Raw genomic sequence first — 25,119 nt, forward strand, 5'->3', positions numbered from 1 at the left:
TTCAAATGGCTTTGCAGTCTGGCGCATTAACCCACAGTGCCAACTGTGTGGCCTGACAATAGTTATGTTTACTTTAATACATCTCAGAAGCTACACTTTTCACTACTGAACTTTAGTTTGCTTTTATTAAGTCAAGAGCCAAAGAACTTTCCAAACTAAACTTAAGGTTTGAAAGTAAAATAAATCCAGTTTTTCTTTTGAAGGCAGAGGAAATGTTCTATTTACTATAAAATTAACAATTTAAAAACACAAAAGAATATAAGATTATATTAACAAATAACACTAAGTTACAACATATAATTCAGCTCTATATTATGACCAGCTAAGAGAAATGGGGTAAAAGTGGAGAAAGATGATGAAAATAGAAGCAATGTGATAAGAGTGGTCACTAAGGTGAGCTCTGAGTTTCCCACAGATTAGTATTCAAATCCTGTCTGTTTCCTGACTAGCTGTTCAATTAAAGACAAGCTAATCTCTCTGGACTGAATTTCCCTCCCAGTAAAATAGAAATGATACCACCACCTCATTGTATTTAAAGGTAGTGTCAGAAACCCTGACAAAGCTCAACCAATGAGCACTAAACACAAAAGATACCCCACTGCCATGAAATCAATTCCAACTCCTAGTGACCCGGTATAGGATTTCTGAGGCTGTAAGTCTTTACAGGAACAGAAAGCCTCATGTTTTTCTCGCAGAGTGGCTGATGGGTTTAAACTGCTGAACTTGCAGTTTGCAAGCAGTCCAGTGCTTATCCTTTAGCATTAGCAGGACTCCTTAAACAAAAGATATTGTCTTTGGAGGACACCATGGTCAACTGACATAACAGTCCACAAAGACAACGCTATACACTCTACTTTGGTGAGTACTAACTGGGATCTTAAAAACACCTGAGTAGCCTTCTAAGGTATAACTATGGGTCTTTCCATGTATGGAAGAAGAGTGATGAAAATGGAAGATGCTTGGAATCAAATGGTCCAGTGGAGCAGGTGAACATCAGTCACCACAACTTTTAAGACCAGAAGAACTAAATGGTGTCTGGCTACCACTATCAACTCTTATGAAAGGGATCACATTACAAGGTCCCATATAGAGTGGGAGAAAATGTGAACAAAGCTCAAGATCATAAAAACAGATCGGGCTTACTGGTTAGAGAGAGACTGAAGAAACTTGAGACCTTCAACTCTGTAAAGGAACTTACCCTCATGGCTCTATTTTGAGCCAAGCAGTAGCTATGTGGGGTTGGTGGTGGACAACAACACTTGTAAGGTATGCTCGCTGTGGAACAGTCAATCATTTAAGATCATAAGGGCAACATTTACCTAAGTACAAAATGGCAAAGGGATGGGAAGGAGGGTGGAGTGGAACTAGGAACTACAGGGAGGAAGTGGGATAACTGCTGTTGCAAGGAGGGGACTGTGATTACTGAGATGAAACAAAGTGTGATTTATTGGATGTAAAGCTGATGATCTCAGTAACCTTTCACTCAATTCACAATAAAAAGTTAAAAGAAAAAGATAATCATCTAACAGTAGATATAAAGGTGTTTTCATCAGTGGCTCAGATTTGATAAAATATTTTTAAAATCATATCATTGTTAATAGGGAAAATACTTCATCCTGGAAACTGGGAGTCAAAATATGCCATTTCATAGATTGATGGTATAAATGTTGCATTGTTGTAATTAGTATACTGACATAAAGATGGTATTTGCCTCTGCAGTAGATGAAATCAAGGGTACCAAGTTCTTTAGTTCTGTATAACAAATTGTAGTGGATTAATATGCATACGTATACTTGTTTTTAGGGTCCACACCTATTACAGTAAGTGAAGATAGCTGAGAAGTTTCCTATTCTTGATCAGAGATGTAGCGGCCACATTATAAGAACTGCTAAGATTAAAAACAAGTGTACAGTTCTGGCTAGAATGGCAAAAAAAATATAGAACAAAATGCAAATTCATTAAAACAAAAACAAAAAACCAGGCTTACTGGACCTACAGAGACCAGAGGAACCCTTAGGACTGTCATCCTAAGACATCCTTTTGATCAAGTGGGGAGTCAGCAAAAAAAAGAGGGAAGACCCCAATGAGATGGCTTGGTAGAGTGGCAGCTGCAATAGGCTCAAGCGTAACTACAAATGTGGACAGTACAGGACTGGGCAATGTTTCCTTCTGTTGTGTACAGGATTCCTGAGTTAGAACCAACTTGACGGCACCTAACATCAACAAAAGGTCGTCACCTTTCATCCAAATAGTAGACTGGCCTATAAAATCAACAACACCTATGAAGAATGTGCTCCTAAGAAAAATCAATGATAGAACAAATGGGTAATATTTGTTAAAAAGCTAAGATGAGAAGGCAGAGGGGCAGGAAAACTGGAGGGATGGAAAGATGGAGTGCTGACACATTGTGGTGACAGCAACTAATGTCAAGGAACAATAGATGAATTGTGAAATGGGAAACCAATTCGCTATGTAAACTTTCATCTAAAACAATACAATGTTAAAAAAACACCAGTGTACAATACTTGCCTCCCCCCATCCCTGCCCTACCCCGCCCCTGCCGCCCAGAGAGGAATACCGGAATACCGTGTATCTATGGAGAAGCCTTTTGCTTTAGCACATTCTCGGAGTTCAGTAAAAAACTCCTGGTGTGGAGGAGGGTGTTGGCGCAATAAGGCTTGGTGAGGGAAGCTCTCCCAGATCTTCTTGGCCACCCAGTGGTTGGCCAGGATCATGCATTCAGCCACAGTCTCGTGAACTTCCAGGGGCTGCTTGGGGATAAGGTCACGGATATTCTTTTTTTCATCTAGCTGTACACGAACCTCTACCCCCTCAAGTTCTAGGGCACCACAACGGTCTCGTTTAGCTCGGACATGGCGAGCTATGTCGGTCAGTTTTCCAATTGCCCACACTAACTCCTCCATCTTGGTTTGTCTGCTCTTCTCATCCAAGTCTTTGAATTCCGGAATATTATCAATGACATTGAAGTTTCCATCCAGTAATTCCTGGGCTGCTTCATAGAACAGTTTGTATGCAGAGCGAATAATGGTTCTGCCATACCATACTTTCTTAATTTCATAGGAGGTTTTATCCAATTCCCACATGACACTTACAGCATACCTACAAAATCAGTAATAATGACAATATTACTGTAAAGTCTCCTCATTTTTGAAACAGCAGAACCACAAGTCTGGTTTAATGTCTCAATCCAACCTGTCTACCACTAAATCAAAACATTCTAAATTGAAACAACAAAAACCAGATGAGATTCTGCTGAGCCCTGAACAATATAAGCTGAGTGTATTTGTGGTGTTACAAGCCCGACCTCACAGTCTTCCGTTCTGATTAGAAGCTCACAGCATAGCAGAGTCTAGTCTGGCTCCCCAGTAAAGGACAGCAAAGCCTTTCAAATCCTACATGATGATACTCAACTATGAAATCAGTCTTGATGGTAAGTTCATTAACAAGAAAATCACCAAGAAACATTTTGCCACCAAATCACACTATTTCAAAACATACAAAATGGGCAACACACATTAAAAAAAACAATGGGCTATTTTCCCTAATACAGAAAAGTGCCTACAAATCAATTAGAAATAGATCAAGAATAGCACAGGAAAATAGGCCAGGAACATGAAGTAGTTCACAAAAAAGATACACAAATAAGTCTTATACATAAAAAAAAGTTTAACATGACATAGTAAAATGTAAATAAAAACCACTTTAAGATGCTAAGTTTTATCTATCAAATTGGCAAAGGTAAAATAAATACATGCAACATATTATGTTGGCAAAGCCATGGGGAAAAAGTACACTGATGGTGTGAAAGAATATAGTTGGTTTAACCTCTGCAGAGGACAATCTGACTATATCTAGCTAAACACAAATGAACATACCCTTGGACACAGAAATACTATTTCTAAGAATTGATCCTTCAGGAAGGCTGTACTTTTTAAAACTGTTAAATGACCTATACTCAGAGTATTTCAGTACAGCTTTGTTTGTAATAGTAAAAGATTGGAAACAACCCAGATTTCCAGAGATATATGAGTATTATTAATACGGAATGATCTCCAAGATGCATTATTATTCGGAAAGTAAGGTGTTGAACAGCATATATATATGTAATGCCACAATTTATAAAGAAAAACCATATTCATATTTGCTGTATGTCTGTATGTGTACACATGGTGGCGGGGGGTCAAAAAGTTCATGGGAAAATTCCAGTCTTTTAATTCCATTTGCCCGTGAACTTTTTGAAGCCCCCGTATATAGAGCTAAAAAGATAACATAAGAAATTGGTAAGTGCAGGAGACAGAGAAGAGGGGGGCTTTCAGTAGGTATTTTCAGAACTTTTGAATTTAGTACTATAGGATTTCATTTTTATTCAAAGATCAATACAAACTTTACAACAAATAACACAAACACACAAAAATTCCCTGTTGGTTTTTTTTTTGTCGTTCATGACCCTCATACAAAATAGCCCCACCAGGAAACACATATGTACACTCATATTTTGTAGTGAATACAAAGCTGTTAAGTATTTGTTCCCAGACTTTAGCTGACTTCAAAGAAGAGGGGTACAGAGGGTACAAGGAAAAAGCAGAACAGACGGAAAGGGTGGAGTGGTAAAGGGGTAAGAACATACTAGAAAGAAGACAAGGGGGTCAGAAGCAGGGAGCATGGGCACCACAGGAGAGCCAAGACAAGTTCTGAAAACAAAAAACAATCAGGGAACAAAGAGCAAGCCACTCACCTATCCACACCTCCCAGGAGGGAGCACAAATCGGCACTCAGGATGGAAGGCAGCATGTCATAGCGACGATCTGCTAAGTAATAAGTGGTGGCCCTGTGAATGACACACAGGCTCTAGGTAACCTTCAGCAGGGGGAAGTGCTGACTGAATGGCCTGACAGCCAAAACCCAAAACCGCATCCCCAATCTCCCAAGGCTGCTGCTGTTTCATAAAGTACAGCAGACTAGGCAATGAAGTTATTCCCGTACCGCACTGCTTTTGGCTGAATATTCTGCCACTGACACAAAAAAGGAAAGTCTTCAGTCACATAAATCTTAGTTATATATGAAAAATTAAAGTAACAATCCTGTGTTTATAGAAAATAATACTATATGATGACAATCTTAAGCCACTGCAATTCAGTAAAAAATAGTGTGTGAAAAGATTGTTAAAAAGGAGAGGAAAATGATCAAGGTGCTGCTTTTCTAGAGGAAAAGGGAAACTGGATCTCAGTTTTGTTTTTTGTCTTGAAGGGAATCATCTTCGTTTTAGAAACCTGAAACGAGCTGAGTTATAAAATGTTAGAGTCATACACATAATACATTCAGTCATAATGCTGATTTCAAATAGCATTACCTTGTTCTAGCTTCAATATCAATGTAAGAATTTGGTGCCACAAAATGTGTTACATCTGCAATGTGGACCCCAAGTTCCAGGTTGCCATTTCTTAAGGTTCTCACGGAGAGTGTGTCATCCACATCTTCACAACCTTTGGGGTCAATGCTGAACACAAGATGGGTTTTCCTCAAGTCTTTACGATCTCGTTCCTCTTCAGGACTCACCTTCCAGGGATTTTCTGGTGTGTTCACTGGCATCTCACACATCTGCTCAAAGAGAGATCATTCAATGATTCATGCCGGAGAAGTTTCTATGGAAAGTTACTTCCTTGCATTCTCTTCATCCCCAACTACCTTCTGCAATCAACCTACACTATCACTTATGTCAGTAATTATTTATTGGGTGTCTACTACAGGCTCCATGTATTAGACAGGCTCCACAGGAGTCCTGGTACAGCGCTGTGGGTTAATGCACGGGACTTCAAAGTCCGTTTGATCTGCAAGGTCGGTGGGTCAAGCTCACCAGCCACTCCTTTGAAACCCTACACATGGTCACTATGGGTCCGACTTGATGGCACTTAACAACAATAATACAGGATCCATAGGATAAGCACGAGGCTGTAAACCACAAGGGCAGCAGTTCGATCCCACCACTTGCACCCTGGGAGAAAGATGAGGCTTTTTTGCTCCTGTAAAGATTCACAGCCTCAGAAACGCTATACAAGGCCGATATGAGTCAAAACCAACTTAGCGGCACTAACAACAGCAACAATAGAGGTCAGGTAAAGTGCTTGGCTCTGGAAAATCAAGAGTCAATAGGAAAGACACAGTAAGTACCCAGTCCTCAAAGACTCCTGATCTAACAAGAAATGTCCAGCAAGTTGCACCAGTCTTTTCACTCATGGGGGCTGGAGTGAGAGTGAATGGGTGATTTATGAAGGATAATATCTATCTCATTTTCAAATAATCTACTGGTTTAAATGTAGTTGAACTTTTCATTCAAGTCAAGTCTTGGGAAACAAACAAAAACCCCCTAACATGTCCCAGATATGAAAAGCTTATTTCTTAAAGATTATTTAAACAGGACTAATCTAGGGCATTTTTCTCTATTATCTTTTTTTTTTCCTTTTAATTTAAGGTGTTTTTTTTTTTTTAATTAAATGTTTTTATTTTGGATAGAGTGAAAGTTTACAGGGCACATCATCAGCTTCACATTCAACCATTCATATAGCTTGTTTCATTACATTGATTATTATCCCCTCCATATATCATCAGTTAACAGTGTTTCTCTCTATCCTCTTTAGCTTTTTTTTTTTTTTTTTTAATTTAAGGTTTTTATTGTAGATTGAGTGAAAGTTTACAGGGCAGATCATCAGTTTTACCTTCAACAAATCATATGCCTTGTTTCATTACAATGATTATAATCCCCTCCACGTACCATCAGTTAACAGTATTTCTCTCTATCCACTTTATTATCTTTTTAAGTGATTGATTCGCAGTAAGTAGGCTAAAAGAGAAAACTGTCGTCTTATGAAGTGTTGTTGTTAAGGGCTGTCAAGTCGGTTCCGACCTATAGCAACCCTGTATAGGGTTTCCAAGGAGCAGCTGATGAGCTTGAACCACCAACTTTGCAGTTCAAACAGCTTTGCAGTCTGGCACATTAACCCACAGCGCATTTGATTCTAACATTTTCACTAAAGTCTGCCAAACAAGTCAACGAATAATTTCCAGAAACTAATGTTAAGCATAAAAATTTAATAACATAAAAAATTCTCAAATATTTCAGTCTTATAGCTACTGGTCTGTCAAAAACTATAATGAAAATAAGAACACTCATACACTCTTGATGACAATGCAAACTGGTCCAATTTTTCTGGAAAACAATCTGCCAATATGTAGTAGCAAAAGCTATTTAAATGGTTTATGCCCTTTGACTTGGTAATCTTACTTTAATGATTACATTCCAAGGAAATGACCAAAAGGGAAAAGAAAAAAAAAAAAATCCAATGTTCATGAAAATGTTTTAAGTAGCATTGTTTATAATACTGAAACACCACAAATAGCCAGCAATTGAGGAATGCTTAAGCAGACTAGGGTACATCAATGAACAGTAATTTGCCATAACCATCAAGAATCAGTAGGCTTATGTCAATATAGAGAAATAATTTTAAGTGAAACAAGCAGAGCACAAAACAGGACATGTACACTACGAATATTGCTGTGTAACACTAAACACAATTTATGAGGATGTAAAAATATCACAAAGTGATGAAAATAATCAATGCTTTATGTTAATGGGATCTGTGCTTTCTGTAAAGGTTATCAAAACTTTCATAATGAGCATGATTTTTTGACCCGAGACAGAGATGTATGGAACCCAGGAAGTCGCTGTCTGTGGTCTTGTGTAGGGCTTTGGTTGAGTGATTTACATAGCAAGTGGATCTCAGTTGGGGCCTTGTAGATGTTGGGACTGAATGTACACTGACTGTAAGACTCTACATACGATTTTTAGCACAGTTGGAAAATACGAAATTTGAGAGTTGTGAGGCAATAGAATAATTTTGCTCTTAAACCTAGCTTCAGTCTGGTCTACATACAGAATAAAGAGGAGTGAGATTTTTCCTGTTATCTGTGTGCCTTTAGACAGTGGATTACTACATAATATAAAGATTTCTTTTAATGATGAAACTAATGATAACAAAAAAGAGGAAAATGTGCAAAATGCCTGTCATTAAACTAGACCAAAGGCCTTTGGGAAATCTCACCTGAGCTTCTGAGAAAGGGACAACTGAAATACTGTTTTCTACCAAAATGGTTGCAATTTCCCCTTCCAGATCTCTGATTCTTCCTAAAACCCGCACAAAATGGCCATTTGGATACACGGATGTTGGCTCCCAGGAATCAATACGCACAACCACTCTGAAGTCCTACACAAAGAGAACAAAAAAGAAACCTGAGCCCAGCACCAGGAATGAAGGGGGTCAATGACCATCAAATGAGATAAACAACATAGACTTCCAAATAGAGCAGCCAACTTGCCAAGAGTAGTGTAGTTTTTTTATTTTGTTGTTCTTCTATTTTACTGAATTGCCAGATGGTATGTAAATGCTTGGTCCAGTGCTTTGGATGGAGGCATTACAACTCTGCATCAGATTAGTGGGCTAGAAAGTTTCGGTTTTACAGTTAATTGTAATACATTCTAGTTTAACACCTGTGACACAAGGGGGAAAACCCTATTAGACTGAGTCCACATTAAGTTTTAAAACAAAAGTCTCTTATTTTGGAAGTGGGCGTTACTTTCTAATTTCTTTGAAGTCTTAAGACACTGTTTAATAGGGCCTCCCTATTCAAGAATTTCAGCAAACCACAGAGATGGAAAGCATCCTAGTGCAGCTGGCCTCCCCTGCGACAGGGCTTTAAGATGTAGAGATTCACAAAGACCAGGTGACTGCCTGGGGACATCCTGCTTTAGTGTCTCATTTACAGCCTGCAAAGCACCAGGTGAATTAAGTCAGGCAATGCTCATAGTCGACACCACCAGGAAAGGTTAATTTCTAACTTTCCTGTTTATGTTTTCTCTCCAGTGCTCTATTCCTTCATGGGTAATCGATTCTGTGAAGTGCCACTATATCATCCCTACAGGGCAGAGTGATCGTATTTCTATATCGCTTGCTGGAAGAAAGCTTGTTAGTGTTGGCAAAGTGTATCTATTGAAAGTTTCTGTGTTGGACAGCTGGGTAATGTATGTTCTCTCTGGATGTCCTACACAGCTCTTTCTAGGACGGATTCTCTCTGGCCTTCATTTATTAACCAAGGACTATGTAATAGATGATTCTTATATATTTAGAATTAAAAAAAAACAAACAAAAAACCCAGTGTCTCTGAATGCCAGATGGCATCAATAAATTACCCCATCTTATGCACAGGAGTTAACCTGTTTCCTGGTACTGTGGCAAAAGCTGGCAAGCAGGGTGTGGGTGGGGGGACACGGCAGCAGAGGAACAATGTCAGCTACCTGGAGGGCTTCTGCCTGTTGAGTGCTGATTCGGATTTTGGGAATCCTGTAATCCCAAGGTGTAACTAGGATCCTCTGAGCATTTTTGCCCTGAGATTGGACCTCTTCTTTGGATGGAAATGTTACCACATAATCCCGCCAGTTCTTCTGAAGGATGCCCACCACTCTGCCTTTGAGGAAACAAAACAAAACAGAGCATTAACTAGCTGGTGAGATGTCACCCATCTGGACTCTGACCAGTTCAGTCGTAAGAGAGACAATAAGAAACACACCAGTCCTTTCTTTTTCCTTTCTTCAAGCACATCCGTATCAGAGATGCTTAAAGATGTATGCATATTTGCCATTTTGTTTTTGAGCTGCATATTTTTTTTAATAGATGGGCAATTTTCTTTTTGTAACATTATCAACATGCTTTTTTTTCTGTGGAGCCGGATGGGACATCTAGAACCCATCTGTCCTACTTTCTTGTTTGCCCTGGCCTTGTTAGGTTGGGAAAAGTCAACGATTTTTACTTTTTCAACCCGTGCCCTCTACTGTGCATTTAACCATTTCTCCTGCATTTTCCCACCAGCCAAGGTCCTTCGCTCCAAGATTGTACAGAGAAGCATACCAATCATAAGTCTGATCTACAAAATTTCTAATCATCATTGAATGAAGTCAAGGAAAACTTTTAATAGTTAAAAAGTGTTATCTCTTTCCTTTTCCTTTCACATATGTGTGGGACCCCTACCAGGAGCAAGGGAGTGTGGTGCTGCACAGGATAAGCACTAGACTGTGAACCACAAAATCAGCAGTTCAAGTCCATCAGTCACTCCATGGGAGAAAGATGAAGCTTTCTGCTGCCATAAAGATTTACAGTCTCAGAAACCTTCTATACAGGGTTGCTATGAGTTGGAACCAACTTGTTGGCACTTAACATCAACAACAACCAAGAGCAAGGTCCTATTCTAGGGACAGGGACTACATCAGTATCAGAATCAAGTCCCTGATTTCATGGAGGTCACAATCTAAATCAAATGTCTGTGGGGTGGGAAACAGACAATAAGAACACAAATCCGTGTGAGGTAGTGATAATTGCTAACAAAGAGACAAAGTAGGGTGGGGTGCTGGTTCGGAAGTGGCAGCTATTTTAAATAAAGTGACATTTGAGCAGAGACTTGAATGGAGTGAGGAAAAGTGGTGTGAGGATGTTTGGGGAAAGCTAGTTCCAGAGGGTGGAAAGAATGACTAGGTCAATGTGGTAAAAGCTGAGACAACGACAGGAGGCAGCCAAAGCCTGGCCCTTGCAAGTTGTGGTAAGGACTTTGCATTTTATACTGAGAGACTGGAAGGGCCATAGGAGAGTTTGAGCAAAGGCACACCAGGATCTACCTTATCTTTAAAAAGATCCCAGAGGCTCCAGGGTGGGAGCAAGGGAAAGAGTGAGAAGGTGTTGTGATGGTCCAGCCAGTCTGGGGAGCAGCTGACTTCAGGCCATACTCTGAAGTCAGAACTGACAGGATTTACTGATGCGTCAAAGAGAAAAGTCAAGGATAATTCCAAGTCCTTTGGTTTGACCAACTTTAAGAGTGAACTTGCCATTCTTGGGGAACACTGGGGAAAGCAACTTTGGGGTTGTTATTAAGTGCCGTCGAGTTGATTCCGACCCATAGCAACCCTGTATAGGGTTTTCAAGCAGGCGCTGGTGAGCTTGAACCGCCAACCTTGCAGTTCAAACAGCTTTGCAGGCTGGCACATTAACCCGCAGTGCCACACCAGGACTTCAACATTGGGGTAGACACTAAGAATTTGTTATTAAGCATGTTAAGTCTGCGATGCCCATTGGACATTCAGGGAAACATGCCAAAGAGATGGTTGCGTAGACAAAACTAAAGGCTAAGGAAGGGGTCTGGCTGGAGACGTAAAGCCATAGGAGTGAATGCGATCTCCCGGTCAGAGCATGCAGAGAATAAGACAGCCAGAGGACAACAGTATGGAGAACCAGCGAAAGAACTGAGGAGGAGTGACTGGTGGACAGAAGAATTAAATGAGTATGGGCATCCGAGAAGCTAAAGTGGAAAGCAGTCAGTGATGACGAGGACCCAGAACTGACCAATGCTTTGGCAACTAAGGGGTCACTGGTGACCTCGATAAGAGCAGTTTTAGAAGGGGGTGGGGGCAGAGCTTGAATGAAGTGGCTTTGTGAGAGAATAGGCAAAGAGGAAGTAGAGAGAGCCCAGAGTACAGCCAGAATTAGAGAAAAAGGGGGTTAGTCAGAGGGGAATAGAGACCCAGGAAGGGCTTTATAGAGACCCAGTAAGAGCTATTATAACATATTTGGGTACTGATGAGAATAAAATAAACCTGCAGAGGGAAGAGATGATGTCACATTAACCATTGCAGTGTGTCTGGGATGTGAAGGAGAGAAAGAAATACACTCCACAGGAAACACGTGCTGTTCCAGCGGGCTCACCTGTAGGCATGGGTTCACTCGGGGACTCGCCCAAGGCCTTGTCCTCGTGGTCATTCTCACACAGCGCAGCGGTTCTGCCTTTCCATTCATTCTTAGGGAGCAGTTCCACAGCTACCACGTCTCCGTGAATTGAGCGGTTTCGAGTCTTCATGCCGTGGATGAGGATGTCACTAACCAAATCTGTGTTTGGGTAGCACAGAGAAACCTCAAGTCAAGAGGGATGCCATGCCAGTGAGGCACAGCAAACATACTGAAGTTGTGGTCCAATCAGCATTCCTGTGCATAAAAGCAGCTTCCCTGCAAGGACAAGGTTAAGCTTCCTTTGCTCTGTGGTGAGGTTTGCAGAAATGCGGCCACCCTTAATTGTCCTCTAAGGAACAAGGTAGTATTGGCTCCTTGCATGGACCAATCTATGTAAGACTACGTGGGTGCCCTGTCCAACACCTTCAGGAGCCCACACGGCTAAGGGAGTGAGTGCTCAGTAGCTTGATGAACTGTGGACACTGGGGGACCAACAGGAAGTATTCTGACACGCACAAATCCAAAGAAGGCCTCGTTTCTCATTCTCTTTCCACGCAGCCATGCTCCTGCACTTGGCTGCTTTCTTTTTCCCCTCTGCCAATGTAGAACTAGAATCTATTACACTACAACTTATCTGCGCCTGCTGTAGCTTTCATTGCTTTGTTTTAGTGATTTTAGCAAAGCTAGAGTGTGTTGCTGTGGGTTAATGCGCTGGACTGCAAAGTTGGTTTGAACCACAAGGTCAGTGGGTCAAGCTCACCAGCTGCTCCTCGGAAACCCTATACAGGATTGCTGTGGGTCAGACCTGACTGGATGGCACATAACAACAATAGCTATAAAGATCAGGTAACGTTTTAAGCACTGAAGGTAAATATTGTTACCTACATTTTACATGTGGGGAAACTAAAATAGAAAGAAACAAAACAATGTCCCCGGTGCCACACCCTGGTAAGTGGTGGAGCGGACCTCAGCTGAGCCAGTCTGACTCCAAGCCTATTTTTAAGGCATTATTCTGCACTGCCTCAGTGTGCTCTATTGTTTTTGTTGTTGTTAAGTGCCATTGAATCAATTCCAACCTACAGTGACCCTGTACAGGGTTTCTAAGGAGTGACTGGTGAACTTGAACTGCTGACCTTGTGGTTCAAATTGACTTTGCAATCTAGCACATTAACCCACAGCACCGGAGCACTCAGTATTAGCCATTATTGTTTTTTAAAGTTTATTACAATAAAATCAGAAATTATCAACAAAAAGCAAAGAAAATCCACCACCCCTGATCCTACCCACCCACTAGACATAAGGCTGTATGACATGGCATTTAACTTTGCTTTCTTCATTGTATCACATCAGAATGAAAGCAAACCTACTGCCATGCAGTCAATTCCAACTCATTGGACAGAACAGAACTGTTCCATCCAACTCACTGGACAGAACAGAACTGTTCCCTAGGATTTCTCAGGCTGTGAATCTTTACAGGAGCAGATAACCTCAACTTTCTCCCTCAGAGCTGCTGGAGGGGTCGAACTGCAGCCTGACATAACCCCCAGCAACACCAGGTTCCTTCAGAATGAATAGAGGAGGACAGAAATTGACAAAAAGTTTATAGTGTGGAGAGATAGAGCAGCTGGGAATTCTAGACCCAGAGAGGGAGAGGGGCTGTGTGCTGATGACCAGGGGGCAGGCTTGCAGGGTATACCCTTTGGTTGGTTGATGATGCATGGAGGGGATTATAACCATGGTAATGAAATGATATTATGATAGGATGAATGTAAAGCTAATGTTCTCCCATGTAAACTATCACATAATTCACAATAAAACATTACACACAAAAAAAAGTTTATAGTAAACCTGAATCTTTACTGCTGGCCCCTTGAAGTCGAACAAATGCTTCCATTAGCGCTCTGTGTTTGTTGACATTCAGAATTCCCTAAAATCAGAAATCAAATTTTTAGTCTGTTTTACCACCAAAAGGCCCAGTTTGAAAACCAAAAGCAATATGAAAACATCCCCATAGTATTCTTACAAGGTTTGTGACCCTGTCCTTCCTACCCCCCTTCGTTTAAGAGTAATTGTCAGCATCAAGCTGTGTTTACTCCAGAGAAAACACTCTCATTGTGAACAACCGAATGCTGCAAGTACAAGACCTATCTTACTGAAGTGATGAGTGAGCTTTAAACATCTTCTACTTCAAAATATCCTCCCAGGAATGCCGTGAACTCTACCTCCAGGTTTTAAGTTAGCCTCATTGGCATCATCATTTTAAATACCCAGACTCCAGAGAGGCATTGGAATGTTCTGGTTCTCACACTGCCAGCATAAAAACTGCCCGAGATGCTTGTTATAAATGTAAAGGCCACAATGAATCACTTCTGTATCTTGATTACGGTGGTGGTTACATGTGTCACAAAACTGCAAAGGACCCCCTCTGTCCCAACACACAAATGTCTGTGTGCAAAACTGTTGAAACCTGGGCAGTAACTTTGTCAGATTCCCTTCCACAATTCTGGGTTCTGAGTCCTGAGGGGCATTCTGAAGGGAGTTTTGAAAGTAGAGGGAAAATGCTTAAGGAGTGAAGGAGCCAAATTTCACAATTTTGCCAAAATTCCAAACCTTGATTTAAAAAGATAAGTGTCTCTTTCTTCACGATGTTGTTGTTGTTATGTGCCGTGGAGTCGGTTCCGACTCATAGTGACCCTGTACAGGGTTTCCGAGTCTGTAAATAGGAGGCATTTAAGAGGCTACATCCATACTCCTCGTCTGTGTGGTTCAGTAGTTGGACAGTTAAGACAGAGCAACTCCAAACTGAACACGGATTTCAGTTACTGAGGTCAGGGGAGTCATGACAATGCCCATCGCGTTTACAGCCTTTGAAACTGGAGGCCTGTGCAAGGTGAGTAAAGTGGAGAACAGCGCCTGACTGGTCCTGATGCTGATTCTTCATGACCCTCACCTGGATATAGCGTCCAGATTTAATCCCGGCTTCCAGCACTTCCAGGGGAAGATGCTCTGGATACTCCTTCCCATGGCTCTCTTGGCTTTCACTCTCTCTTTCCCGTCGAGACTGAAGGATTGAATCGCAAAGCTCATTGGCAGCCTTTAAGTCAGGCCAAAAATTGTCCAGGTAATTCTGCATTAATAAAGGCATAAGAGAAACAGCATCAGAAGATAATGAGTTTTCAGTATAGTAGCATTACTAAAAAATCCAGAACAAGAACAGTCAGTGTGCTTTTTGAGAAGATTTAAAATTAACATTACCTTCCTGGGCTTCATACTACCAGTTCATTATTTCCTACCACCTTAGTCATCCTGAAGCCGTGTCAAACGATCCCTGAGAGACTGGCCCACCACAGGCCACTGCCACCTCCTAGGTTACTTTGCATTTTCATATCTCTCTCCACACACACATCAATATGCACACCCAGGCAGCCCTGTCTTTACATGTACTGCGTGGCCTCAGACATGGCTTACAGAGAAAGAAGAAGAAAAGCTCCTATGTGGGTTCTGTCTCTGTCTCTCTTTTAAATTCTGAAACATTTGAAATTTGTAAGAAATTTAAATAAGTAAGTAAAAATGGCAAAGAGTGACGTATATGAGAAAGTCCCCCTTCCCGGATGGAGATAAACACTGTTACATACACAATTCTGAACAACAGAATAGATACACAGCCAGATACACAAGTGTCTGGACGGGTATGGGAGAGTGGGAACATGCACACAAATATATAAGGGTTTGACAGAGGATATCTGTACATGGCGATTTACCTTTGCTGCAAACACAACTATGAATGTGATGGCAAAAAGATGAAAATGTCTTAGATATTATCAAACGTCTTAATACAATGAATGAGTTCCTAGGCATGGGGGCTTAGGACCATAGTCTTAGGGGATACCATGGTCAATTGGCATATCATAGTACAAAGGAACCCTGGTAGGATAGTAGATTCTAAGCTGGGCTGCTAAGCACAAGGTCAGCAGTTTGAATCTACCAGTCATTCCATGGGAGAAAGATAAGGCTTTCTGCTACCGTAAAGATTTACAGCCTCGGAAATCCTGTACAGGGTCGCTATGAGTCGAAACCAACGCGGTGGCACACCATGACCACCAGTCCACAAAGACCATGTTCTACACTCTATTTTGGTGAGTAGCAACTGAGATCGTAAAAGCTCATGAGTGACCATGTAAGGTGTAACTATTGGTCTCTTCATGTGTGGAAAAAAGAAGAACAATGAAAACTTGAAGATGCCTGGAATCAACTAGCGCAATGGACCAATGGATCATGTGAACATCAGTCTCCACGACTTTGAGACCAGAAGAAACAGATGGTGTCCAGCTACCACTATCAACTATTCTGAAAGGGATCACATTAGAGGGTCCTAAACAGAGTGGGAAAAAATGTGGAACAAAACTCAAAATTAGAAAAAAAGTCCAGGTTTACTCATCAGAAAGAGACTGGAGGAACCCAAGGCTATGGCCCGTGACTACCCTTCAGGTCTGGAATGGAACTCACCCTTGTGGCCCAATTTTCAGCCAAGCAATAGATAGTGGGGAACAACACTAGTAAGGTATGCTCACCATGGAATGGTCAATCATTCAAGATCAAAAGGGCAACACTGACCTCAGGACAAACTTGAGAAGAGATGAGGAGGGTAGACTAGAAACAGGACCACAGGGAGGAAGTGGGATAACTGCTGTACATGAACGGGATCATAAGCACTGAGACGAAACAAAGCGTATGTATGATTTGTTATATGTAACACCGATGATCTTTTCTCTGTAAACTTCCACTCAATTCACAAAGTTTAAATTAAAAAAAAAAAAAAGGGAAGGAAAAATAAGAGGAAAAAATTGTGTTTCTCTTCTTTTTTGTCTTTTTTTTTTTTTTTTAATTTCATGTACTGGAAGGGAAAATGTATATTTATTTTCTCACTAGGGAAAAACCATTGGGAACTTTCCCTCAAATGAAAACAGGGAAGAAAAGGAGAGGAGAGCAAAAAGGAAAAGAAAGGAGAGAGCGAGAAAACAGATTTGGCAGTGGATTGTAGCACCAGTTGTACAACACAGGGGATGTGTCTGGTGTGACTGGTTGTACATGTGAAAATGATGGAAATGGTAAATGTTTTGTTGTTTTTTAAAAAGACACAGCCCCCACCCCCACCCCATTGGCAATGTCAAATGAGAAGTGAGAGGCTTTTCTCTCTTTGTAAGCTCCCAGAGGACTGAGCCTTCTTTTGTGACTACTCACTGACTTAGTGACTGTCCTTATGCAGGTGACTCAATAGTGACATCAGGGTGCTCACACCTCTGAAGCTAATGGCCAGGGCTCTTGCCAAGTAGAATAGTATTGAATACTACTGCACCTTTTAAAGAGCTCTGGTAGTATAGTAGTTACGAGTCAGGCTGCTAACCTCAAGGTCAGCAGTTCGAAACTACCAGCCGTTCCATGAGAGAAAGATGAGGCTTTCTGCTCCCATAACGATTTATAGCCTCTGAAATCCTATACAGGGTAGCTATGAGTCAGAGCCAACTCCACGCACACCACCACCACCACCACCACCACCACTGCACCTTTTGGTGTAAGTCTTTCAGAGAGACCCTAGAAAAAGCACCAAGGCAAACTGCCTATAAGAGCATGGTGTGCTGCCATTAGCAATGATACACTTGAAATTGGGATTTTCAATAGCCCTAAATGCACATCAAAGTTGGATCATGAATAAGGAAGACCAGAGAAGAGGAGGTACGTTTGAGTTACGGTGTTGGAGAGAACATTAAAAGTACCATGGACTGCCAGAAGAGCCAGAACAAACAAATGAGTCCTGGAAGAAGTGCAGCCAGAATGTTCCTTAGAAGTCAGCATGGGGAGACTCTGTCTCTCCTACTTTGGACATGTTATCAAGTGGGACTAATCCCTGGAGAAGGACATCAAGCTTGGTAAAATGGAGGGTTGGTTGAAAAGAGGATAAGCCCCAACGAGATGGACTGACGCAAGGGGCTCAAACGTAAGAACAACTGTGAGGCTGGCGCAGGACAGGGCAGTGTTTCGTGTTTCGTTCTGTTGTGCACAGGGTGGCTATGAGTTGGAACCGACTCTATAGCACCTAACAACAGCCCTGCTTAGATGCAGAAAAACAGTCCCTCAAATGGTGATTTTCACTGAATAAAGTCAAACGTATATGTGATGTTTAACTCAACCTTATGTCTAAAGTAGCTTCTAGCATATTTCTCTTTTCTCAAACTAAAAAAGAAAGTAAATTATCCTTTTTTTTCCATGCTAATTTTAGGGTGCTGTTTCAACTGCTTCATTCCTTCCCTGGTCCTTCCAGAGAAGATCTGTCTGTGCTAAGGTAAGTATCCCATTTCTATGGTCATTTATCACAGATCAACCACAGAATTTTGTCATAAGGAATCACCTCTTCAAGAGGACCCATCGCTTCACTTTTTTCCATTAAACGTAAGTCCACACAGAAAATTCTGGGCCTCGCTCTCATCTGAACTCGCGACATGGCTTTCTCTGCTGTCATTCACCTCCAGGAAACCCTCGCTCACCCAGTTCTCTTGAGAAACGCTATACAAAATAAAACTGCACTAATACTGCTGGACTACAAAGAAAAGTAATTTTCACAGAAAGTAGAAAAATGTAATTTTAGTCAACTGTCCTCTGCAGGAACAAGACATGATGTATTGCAACAGAAAAAACAAGTGACACTGTCATTAATATCTCGCACCCCTGGAATTCTCTGGCATGCCAGAACACTTTTTTATAGCAGGGCCAAGAAAATTCTATTGGCAAATCTTTAGCAATACATGCACCTGGGAACCCTTATAGAGCCTACAATTCAAAATCCAACTAGAGTTTTGGGAAACTGACAGGAGGAATGGAGGATTTCATTGTAGTTTCTGTACACTCCCCCCTCCCCCCAAAAAAAATAAAAATAAAAAAAATCAACCAGTGGAACTTGATTGACAAACTGGGCAGACAGAAGAGACCAGAAATCTACTGAGAGAGAAACAATGTCGCCCTATTCTCCCAGATGGTACCTAGGTGATAGAAGAACGGAGACACTAAGTCCAAAAAACCCATCATTGATAACGCCACTCCTATCTGTAATTTATACACTCAGCTGATCCCACAGCCTTCACATAAAATATACCACAGTCCAACCCCTTCACTGACCCCTGTGAATTCCCAGACGCATTCACAAGTGGGGAAGAGTGAGGAACACCTGAAAAACAAGACTGCTTTTAAAACTGTGTTTCGTGTGTGTGTGTGTGTGTGTAGAAAAAAAGATTCGAAGGCAGTATTGTGTGATGGTTAAGAGCAGAGCTTTGGAGTCAGACAGCCTTGGTTCTATGGCTTTCTATCTATGTAACCTTGGGCAAGTTGCTTAGGTTTTCTGTGTTTCATTTTCTTTACTAATAAAAGGAAGATAAAACATGAAATTTAATGCATAGTGCATGTGCAACAGTGCCTGGCATAAAAGTACCACTCAGTGGATGGTAGCGATTGCAATTAGGCAGAACCATATAAAAGTACTGTTCGGTAGGTCCAAAACAGTAGAATATTGGCAACTGTACAAAATTCACCCTTTTGTCATTATTACCAGTACTGTTACTATGAACATACAAACTAGAGTTTACTGTCAGAGGTGATGATTAGGCTGAAGTCTGGGATGCTGTGGGTCTTGCAGCCAAAGGGCCATATCTGAATTTTCTAAGGTCAAGGTGAAGTAGTTGGGGAATAATGAAGACAAGGAACTTTTTTTCTTTGAAACTGAAACAAGATTTATTCTGAGCTACTATTCTATATGTGTATTGGGACACCACTCTGATTTTAAAGAAAATAAAAAAAAGGAGATGGCATAAAGTAGGCTAGCTATAATGAGGTAATATTAGTAAAATCACAATTTACAATACTAGTAAAAAAGTACTGAAACCTTGATTAAACAAAAATACCAAAATGTCAAGATAGGGTTTCTTGAAATATCCTCAGTCTAGGTCTATATACTTCTCAAGGCGGTATCTCCTGAAGAATTCTGCACTCTTTGATTTATAATTTATACTATGTCAAGATGGCAGTTTCGGCATTCTTGAGGAACTCAAATTGTGTCCCTTTCCAATATTCTTTGAGTTTTAGGAACAAAAAGAAATCCGAAGGGCCAAGATCAGAGCTGTAGGGTGGATACGATAAGGCTTCCCTTCAAAAACCTCCCAGGACAGCCCTTGCTACCCTCAAAAGACGAGCAGGTGCATTGTTGTGATGAGACAGCATGCCTTGGTACAACTTTCCTGGCCTTTTACTCACCAATGCACTTGTCAATGTTCTTAAAAACATCTTCCTAATAAGCCCCTCTGATCATCCTATGTCCTTTGAGAAATAGCCATCAAAATTACCCTTTTGGAGTCCCCAAAAACAGTCATCATAACCTTTTGAGCTGACCTCTCTGTCTTGAATTTGTCAGACCCAGCAGATCCCCTTGGAATCCACTACTTTGATTGGACCTAGTTCTCTGGGATATATTGGGAAATCTAAGACTCGTTCCCAGTTATGGTTTGCTACATAAGATTGTCTTCATTAGTTTCAACCTTGCATAAAAAAGACTAATGGAGAGATCAGTTCTTTGAGCTAGCTGACCTTCATGTAATGCTTTTGGCACCCATCCAGCTGAGAGTTTGCTGAGTCTGAGATGTTCGCTTAAAACTGAAAATGTCAAATTATGTGAGATCCCAAATTCAGTAGCTATTGCATCAATGGTAATTCTATAGTTTTCTTCCACCAGTTTCTGGACTTCAGCCACAGTTTCCTCATTTGAAGTTGACGGTCTTCCCTCTGTCAGCTCATCTTTGAGGTCTTCCTGACCTTCCTTATAGTGCTTCATCCATCTAAAGACTGATGTTGTACGTGAGGCAGTAGGGTCCCTTGAATTTACTTGATAATGGATTTTCTATCCAATGTCTTTTTAATTCCCACAAAGTGACTTGGTGAGACTGTGCAAATAAGGTGTATAGAACTCTTAAGGCTGGGATTGGTTAGTTTTGCCACCTGCTGGGTTTAAAAGGAGCCATCTCAGAAGCAGGAACAGAAGATCCCAGGACCATCAAGAAAGCAAAGCATGAGTGGAGCATTGAGAGTCCTACCCAGAAAAGTGGCAACAGCAGAGGTGGTGGGGTAGCAGAGGCGAGGATGTGGAGCAGCTGTAGGCATGTAGGCCCATGGATGGAGTAAATCTGTGTGCCTACGGGCAGGAGGCTGGATTGCAGAATGTGTCCCTTGGAAATTTATAGACTCAATAAAGGAGTTTGGTAACACTTGCCCAAGTAGGGCAGAGGCCAAGGGGCTACATGGTTGAGAGACTGAAAGTAAGAGTCAGGCATATTTGCAGAATGGCAAAGTGGCGATCCTAACTAGAGAGCTGCTACATACCGAGCTGTTTCTGAGCTCACTTCTCTAATAAGCTCCATAATTATGAGTATGGTTATGAGTTCTATGTGGCCACTGCAGTGGACAGTCAAACCCAGATGTGAAGCAGAGATACTGTGGGATAGATGGTTGGTGTCAGAATAGGGTAAAGAAGGTTATAGGGTCGACACATGTCTGAATTCTACATCATAGGAACTGGCCTTGGGCTGATACTAAGTTTGATTCTCCAACTCCCTTGTGAAGCCAAGGGAAGTCAGATATGGCCCCGACATGGTTTTTGCAGCCAGCATTCCCATAAACTTGCAAAGCTCAATAATGGAAGAAGATGTCCACTTGAGTTTTATTAAAGAAAATATTAACCCTGAACTCAAAATAATGTTTTTCCATAGCACAAAAAGTATCCTTTGTTGTTGTTGTTGTTGTTGTTGTTTTAAAGGTACGCTCATGAGACTAAGACAATGTCTTACTGAGAACGCTTGTCTGCAGCCATCCACTGTTGCAGACATGCTTACACGTTATGTATGAACTGGAACCCTAGTAGCTTTTTTGATTTTTTGATTTTTGTGGCGTCACAGGATAAGCACTCAACCTCAAAGTCGGTCCGACCACAAGGTTAGCGGTTCAAACTCACCATCTGCTCCTCGGAAACCCTACACAGGGTCGCCAGGAGTCAGAACTCACTCAATGGCACTTAGCAACAACACTACAAAAGAAGAGGAGGGAAAAGAATAGAAGAGTACCTAGTCACTAATCTTAACATGACTGAGATCAACGATATTTGGTCACAAGGTGGTCTCTGGCCAGGCTGCTGTACACTTGGTTTTGTGGGAAAGAAAAGAACCTTAAATCAAAGTAAGAAAAGGCATGGCACTTCTCAATGTCGCCTTTCATTGATTCTCGTTCCTTTTCCATGTTGCCAAAGGAGCCTAGACCTTTATGTGCACTACTGACGACATGAACACACACATACACACATTCTTACGTACACAACAGCTGGAAGTACCTTGAATGAAATCACAAACACTCCTTCTGTTTCACTTCCATACTGCTGAATGGCCTCCTCATCTTCTGTCACCATAACAATCGGCATCCTATCCTGGCAGTGGTGATAGTACCAAACAGCTGCATTGTATATGCTCCTAGAAAAGCCAAGGGCATGTCTCAAGGCAGAGCAACACAAGCTACTGTTCAGAATTTCACACTTGGCTTATAATCTATTAACCTGTGGGCCATACAGACAGCCACTCATTCACTCAACAAATATTTACCGAGCACTCCTTCTAAATACACCCTGGGCTGGGTGCTTTGGAGGCTATAAAGATGTATCAGTTAGCATCCGACAGCTCGTCTGCCCTATAAAACATCCAATCACTGTAGCAACCACTGTCATTTCTTCATGTGGCCTAGAAACCATCAGGCTCTGCCACCTTTTAACATCCTCAAATTGAGGGACTATATGATGAACTAAGCTACATGAGGCTGCAAAGAAACAAGCACATTTGAGGAAGAGGAAAATTAGGCTGTAAGCAGCTGAAGCTCATAACCTAGTAAGGTCTGATATGGAACCACATGAGATGTCTGAACATCTTTAAACTGGAAAGCAGAGACTAGATTTGGAGACCTATGTTCAAGACTGGATTATGTTTCCAATGAACTTCATACATGTGATCAGGTCAATTTCTGTAGGCACTGGCTTCCTTCTCTGCTATGTAGCCATAGTGATGCTATGGATTAGATGTTGGACCGCTAACTGCAAGGTCAGCAGTTCAAACCCACCAGGAGAAAGATGAGGCTGTCTGCTGCTACAGAGATTTACAGTCTCAGAAAGCCCCCTAGTGGGTTGCTGTGAGTTAGCGTTGACTTGATGGCAATGGGGTTTTCAGGCAACGTCTTTTTACTTCTAGAATATATTCAATTTTGGTTCACTGTGTTCTGATTCAGCCAATATTTTCTGAATACTTACTATGTGTAAGGCTGTACACTTAATGGGGTAAATTTTATGCACTCACATGTGACCCAAGTTTGAGAAAGATTTGCTTTTACTTTTCTGGTATTCAGCTCTTTGGGGACTTGGGGACTACAACTAAGAACTCAAACGTCTCAGGGCTCATTTGGCTTTATTATAAGAAAAATGAGAATTTCAATGTTTTTTCAGAGAAGACATTTTAAAGCTTAAGGTCTCGTTTGTTCTCTATGGAAGAGTCTAGCAGACACCAAAGGTGCCCAGCACCTTATACCCCAGCCCCACCTGACTTTGGCTGTAGCAGTGCTGGACAGTTCTTCCCACCTCAAGAGTTCTTTGAATGCGGCTAACTAAGAGACCATCTAGCTAAATACCTGAACCTCCTTCTCAAGCTGACATTTTTCATGGCACGCTCAATGTGGCTTCTCAGAGTCTCTCCAGCAGGCCTGGGCTTTGTTTCCCAAAGCAGTTAACACATTCTTAACTGGCTTCTCCTCTTTTCTCTCTCTCACTTTCCCGACTTTCTCACTCCTGCTTCTGGGAATCACCTCCCACATAAATCACCCACAGCCAAGTCCTTGCTGCAGACTCTGTTTTCAAGAGGATCTAAATGAAGACTGCACTTTTCCCTGCCTCCCTCCAGCTCCCAATATATGCAGAGGCATTAAAGCTTTTGGACTTCTGGATCACAGGAATGATCCTGCTAGCCATGAGAGTCTGGAGAAATTTACTCTGGACACTTCAAAGCAATTACTAGTAGTAGCCATCAAGCTGACTCCGACTCATCGTGACCTCCTGGATGTCAGAGAACTGTGTTCCATTGGGTTTCCAATGGCTGATTGTTCAGAAGTAGACGGCCAAGCCTTTCTTCCAAGGTGCCTCTGAATAGACTTGAATCTCCAACAATTCTGTTAGCAGCTGAGCGTGTTAACTATTTGCATCACTCAGGGGACTCCACTGATTTGATGGCACATAGCAACAACAACAAATTTCCCAAAGAACAATTTCAAAAAACTCTCAATTAGGCATTCAAATGCAAATGTAAAATACTGACACATGTGTAAATTAAGCATTTTGGATTAATCATGGCAACAAAACAATTGTTGGCTTGCTCAAGCACATTATTTAGATCAATTCCCAAATAGCCAATGAGGAAGAAATGAAAGAATATGACTGTGTGAAAACTCAACAGCAACCCAGTGCCTTACCTGGTTTGCCACTTCTCCATGGATTCTCCTCTTTCCCGCGGGAGGTAGCAGTACTGCTGGAATTCGTTAGCAAAGAGAACGCAATCATGGCGTGCATCCTTCAGGAGGTTTCGCAATTTGTTATACTGTCTGTGACACAAAGGAGGAAAATAAATCTAACAGAGCAGGTACTCATCTGCTGCCACCTCTTGCTAAGGATCAAAAGAGATGAGACATTTTCAAGAAAAAGACTGATTACTGGAAACCCCAGAAACATTTATTTTTATTGGCCCTTTTCTGAGGACTATTGGTCTGTTGTTTCTCAGTGTGTTTGGGCCTGCCCCCGTTAATTATCTTGTGGATCAATCAAACCCCTGCTCCTTCCCTTTACCCTTCTGGCCATTGAATAATCTAATTCTACCATCCGGCCACACAGTGCCCTCTTCAAACACAAATACACAGAGGCAAGCAAGAAGTTTAGCATTTTATTCCTGTACCTCACTTTGTTCTATAAATGCCATTGTTGTTGTTGTTAAGTGCTGTCAAGTTGGTTCCAACTCATACTACCCAAATATAGGGTTTCCCAGGAGCAACTGATGGGTTTGAATAGCCAACCTTGAAGTTAGCAGTCCAGTGCTTAACTTATAGCATCACATCAGGTATCCATCTATAGCATTGTTGTTGTTAAGTGCTGTTCTGTTGGTTCTGATGATAG

General features: G+C 41.5%; 1 protein-coding gene across 1 annotated transcript in view; it reads right to left on the reverse strand.

Annotated features, from left to right (window-relative positions):
* Positions 1-25,119, reverse strand: part of DIS3L (DIS3 mitotic control homolog (S. cerevisiae)-like) — a 39,377-nt gene that overhangs the window by 4,077 nt on the left and 10,181 nt on the right. The window contains exons 3-12 of the mRNA XM_006831515.1: positions 24,426-24,554; positions 22,258-22,393; positions 14,791-14,967; positions 13,689-13,767; positions 11,820-11,999; positions 9,368-9,537; positions 8,118-8,279; positions 5,372-5,619; positions 4,757-4,849; positions 2,587-3,120 (exon numbers count right to left, since the gene is read on the reverse strand). Coding sequence (XP_006831578.1) covers positions 2,587-3,120; positions 4,757-4,849; positions 5,372-5,619; positions 8,118-8,279; positions 9,368-9,537; positions 11,820-11,999; positions 13,689-13,767; positions 14,791-14,967; positions 22,258-22,393; positions 24,426-24,554 — 1,908 coding nt within the window. The remainder of the gene's footprint in view (positions 1-2,586; positions 3,121-4,756; positions 4,850-5,371; positions 5,620-8,117; positions 8,280-9,367; positions 9,538-11,819; positions 12,000-13,688; positions 13,768-14,790; positions 14,968-22,257; positions 22,394-24,425; positions 24,555-25,119) is intronic.

Source organism: Chrysochloris asiatica, unplaced genomic scaffold, assembly GCF_000296735.1.
Source record: "Chrysochloris asiatica unplaced genomic scaffold, ChrAsi1.0 scaffold00004, whole genome shotgun sequence".
NCBI classification, from domain to species: Eukaryota; Metazoa; Chordata; class Mammalia; order Afrosoricida; family Chrysochloridae; genus Chrysochloris; species Chrysochloris asiatica.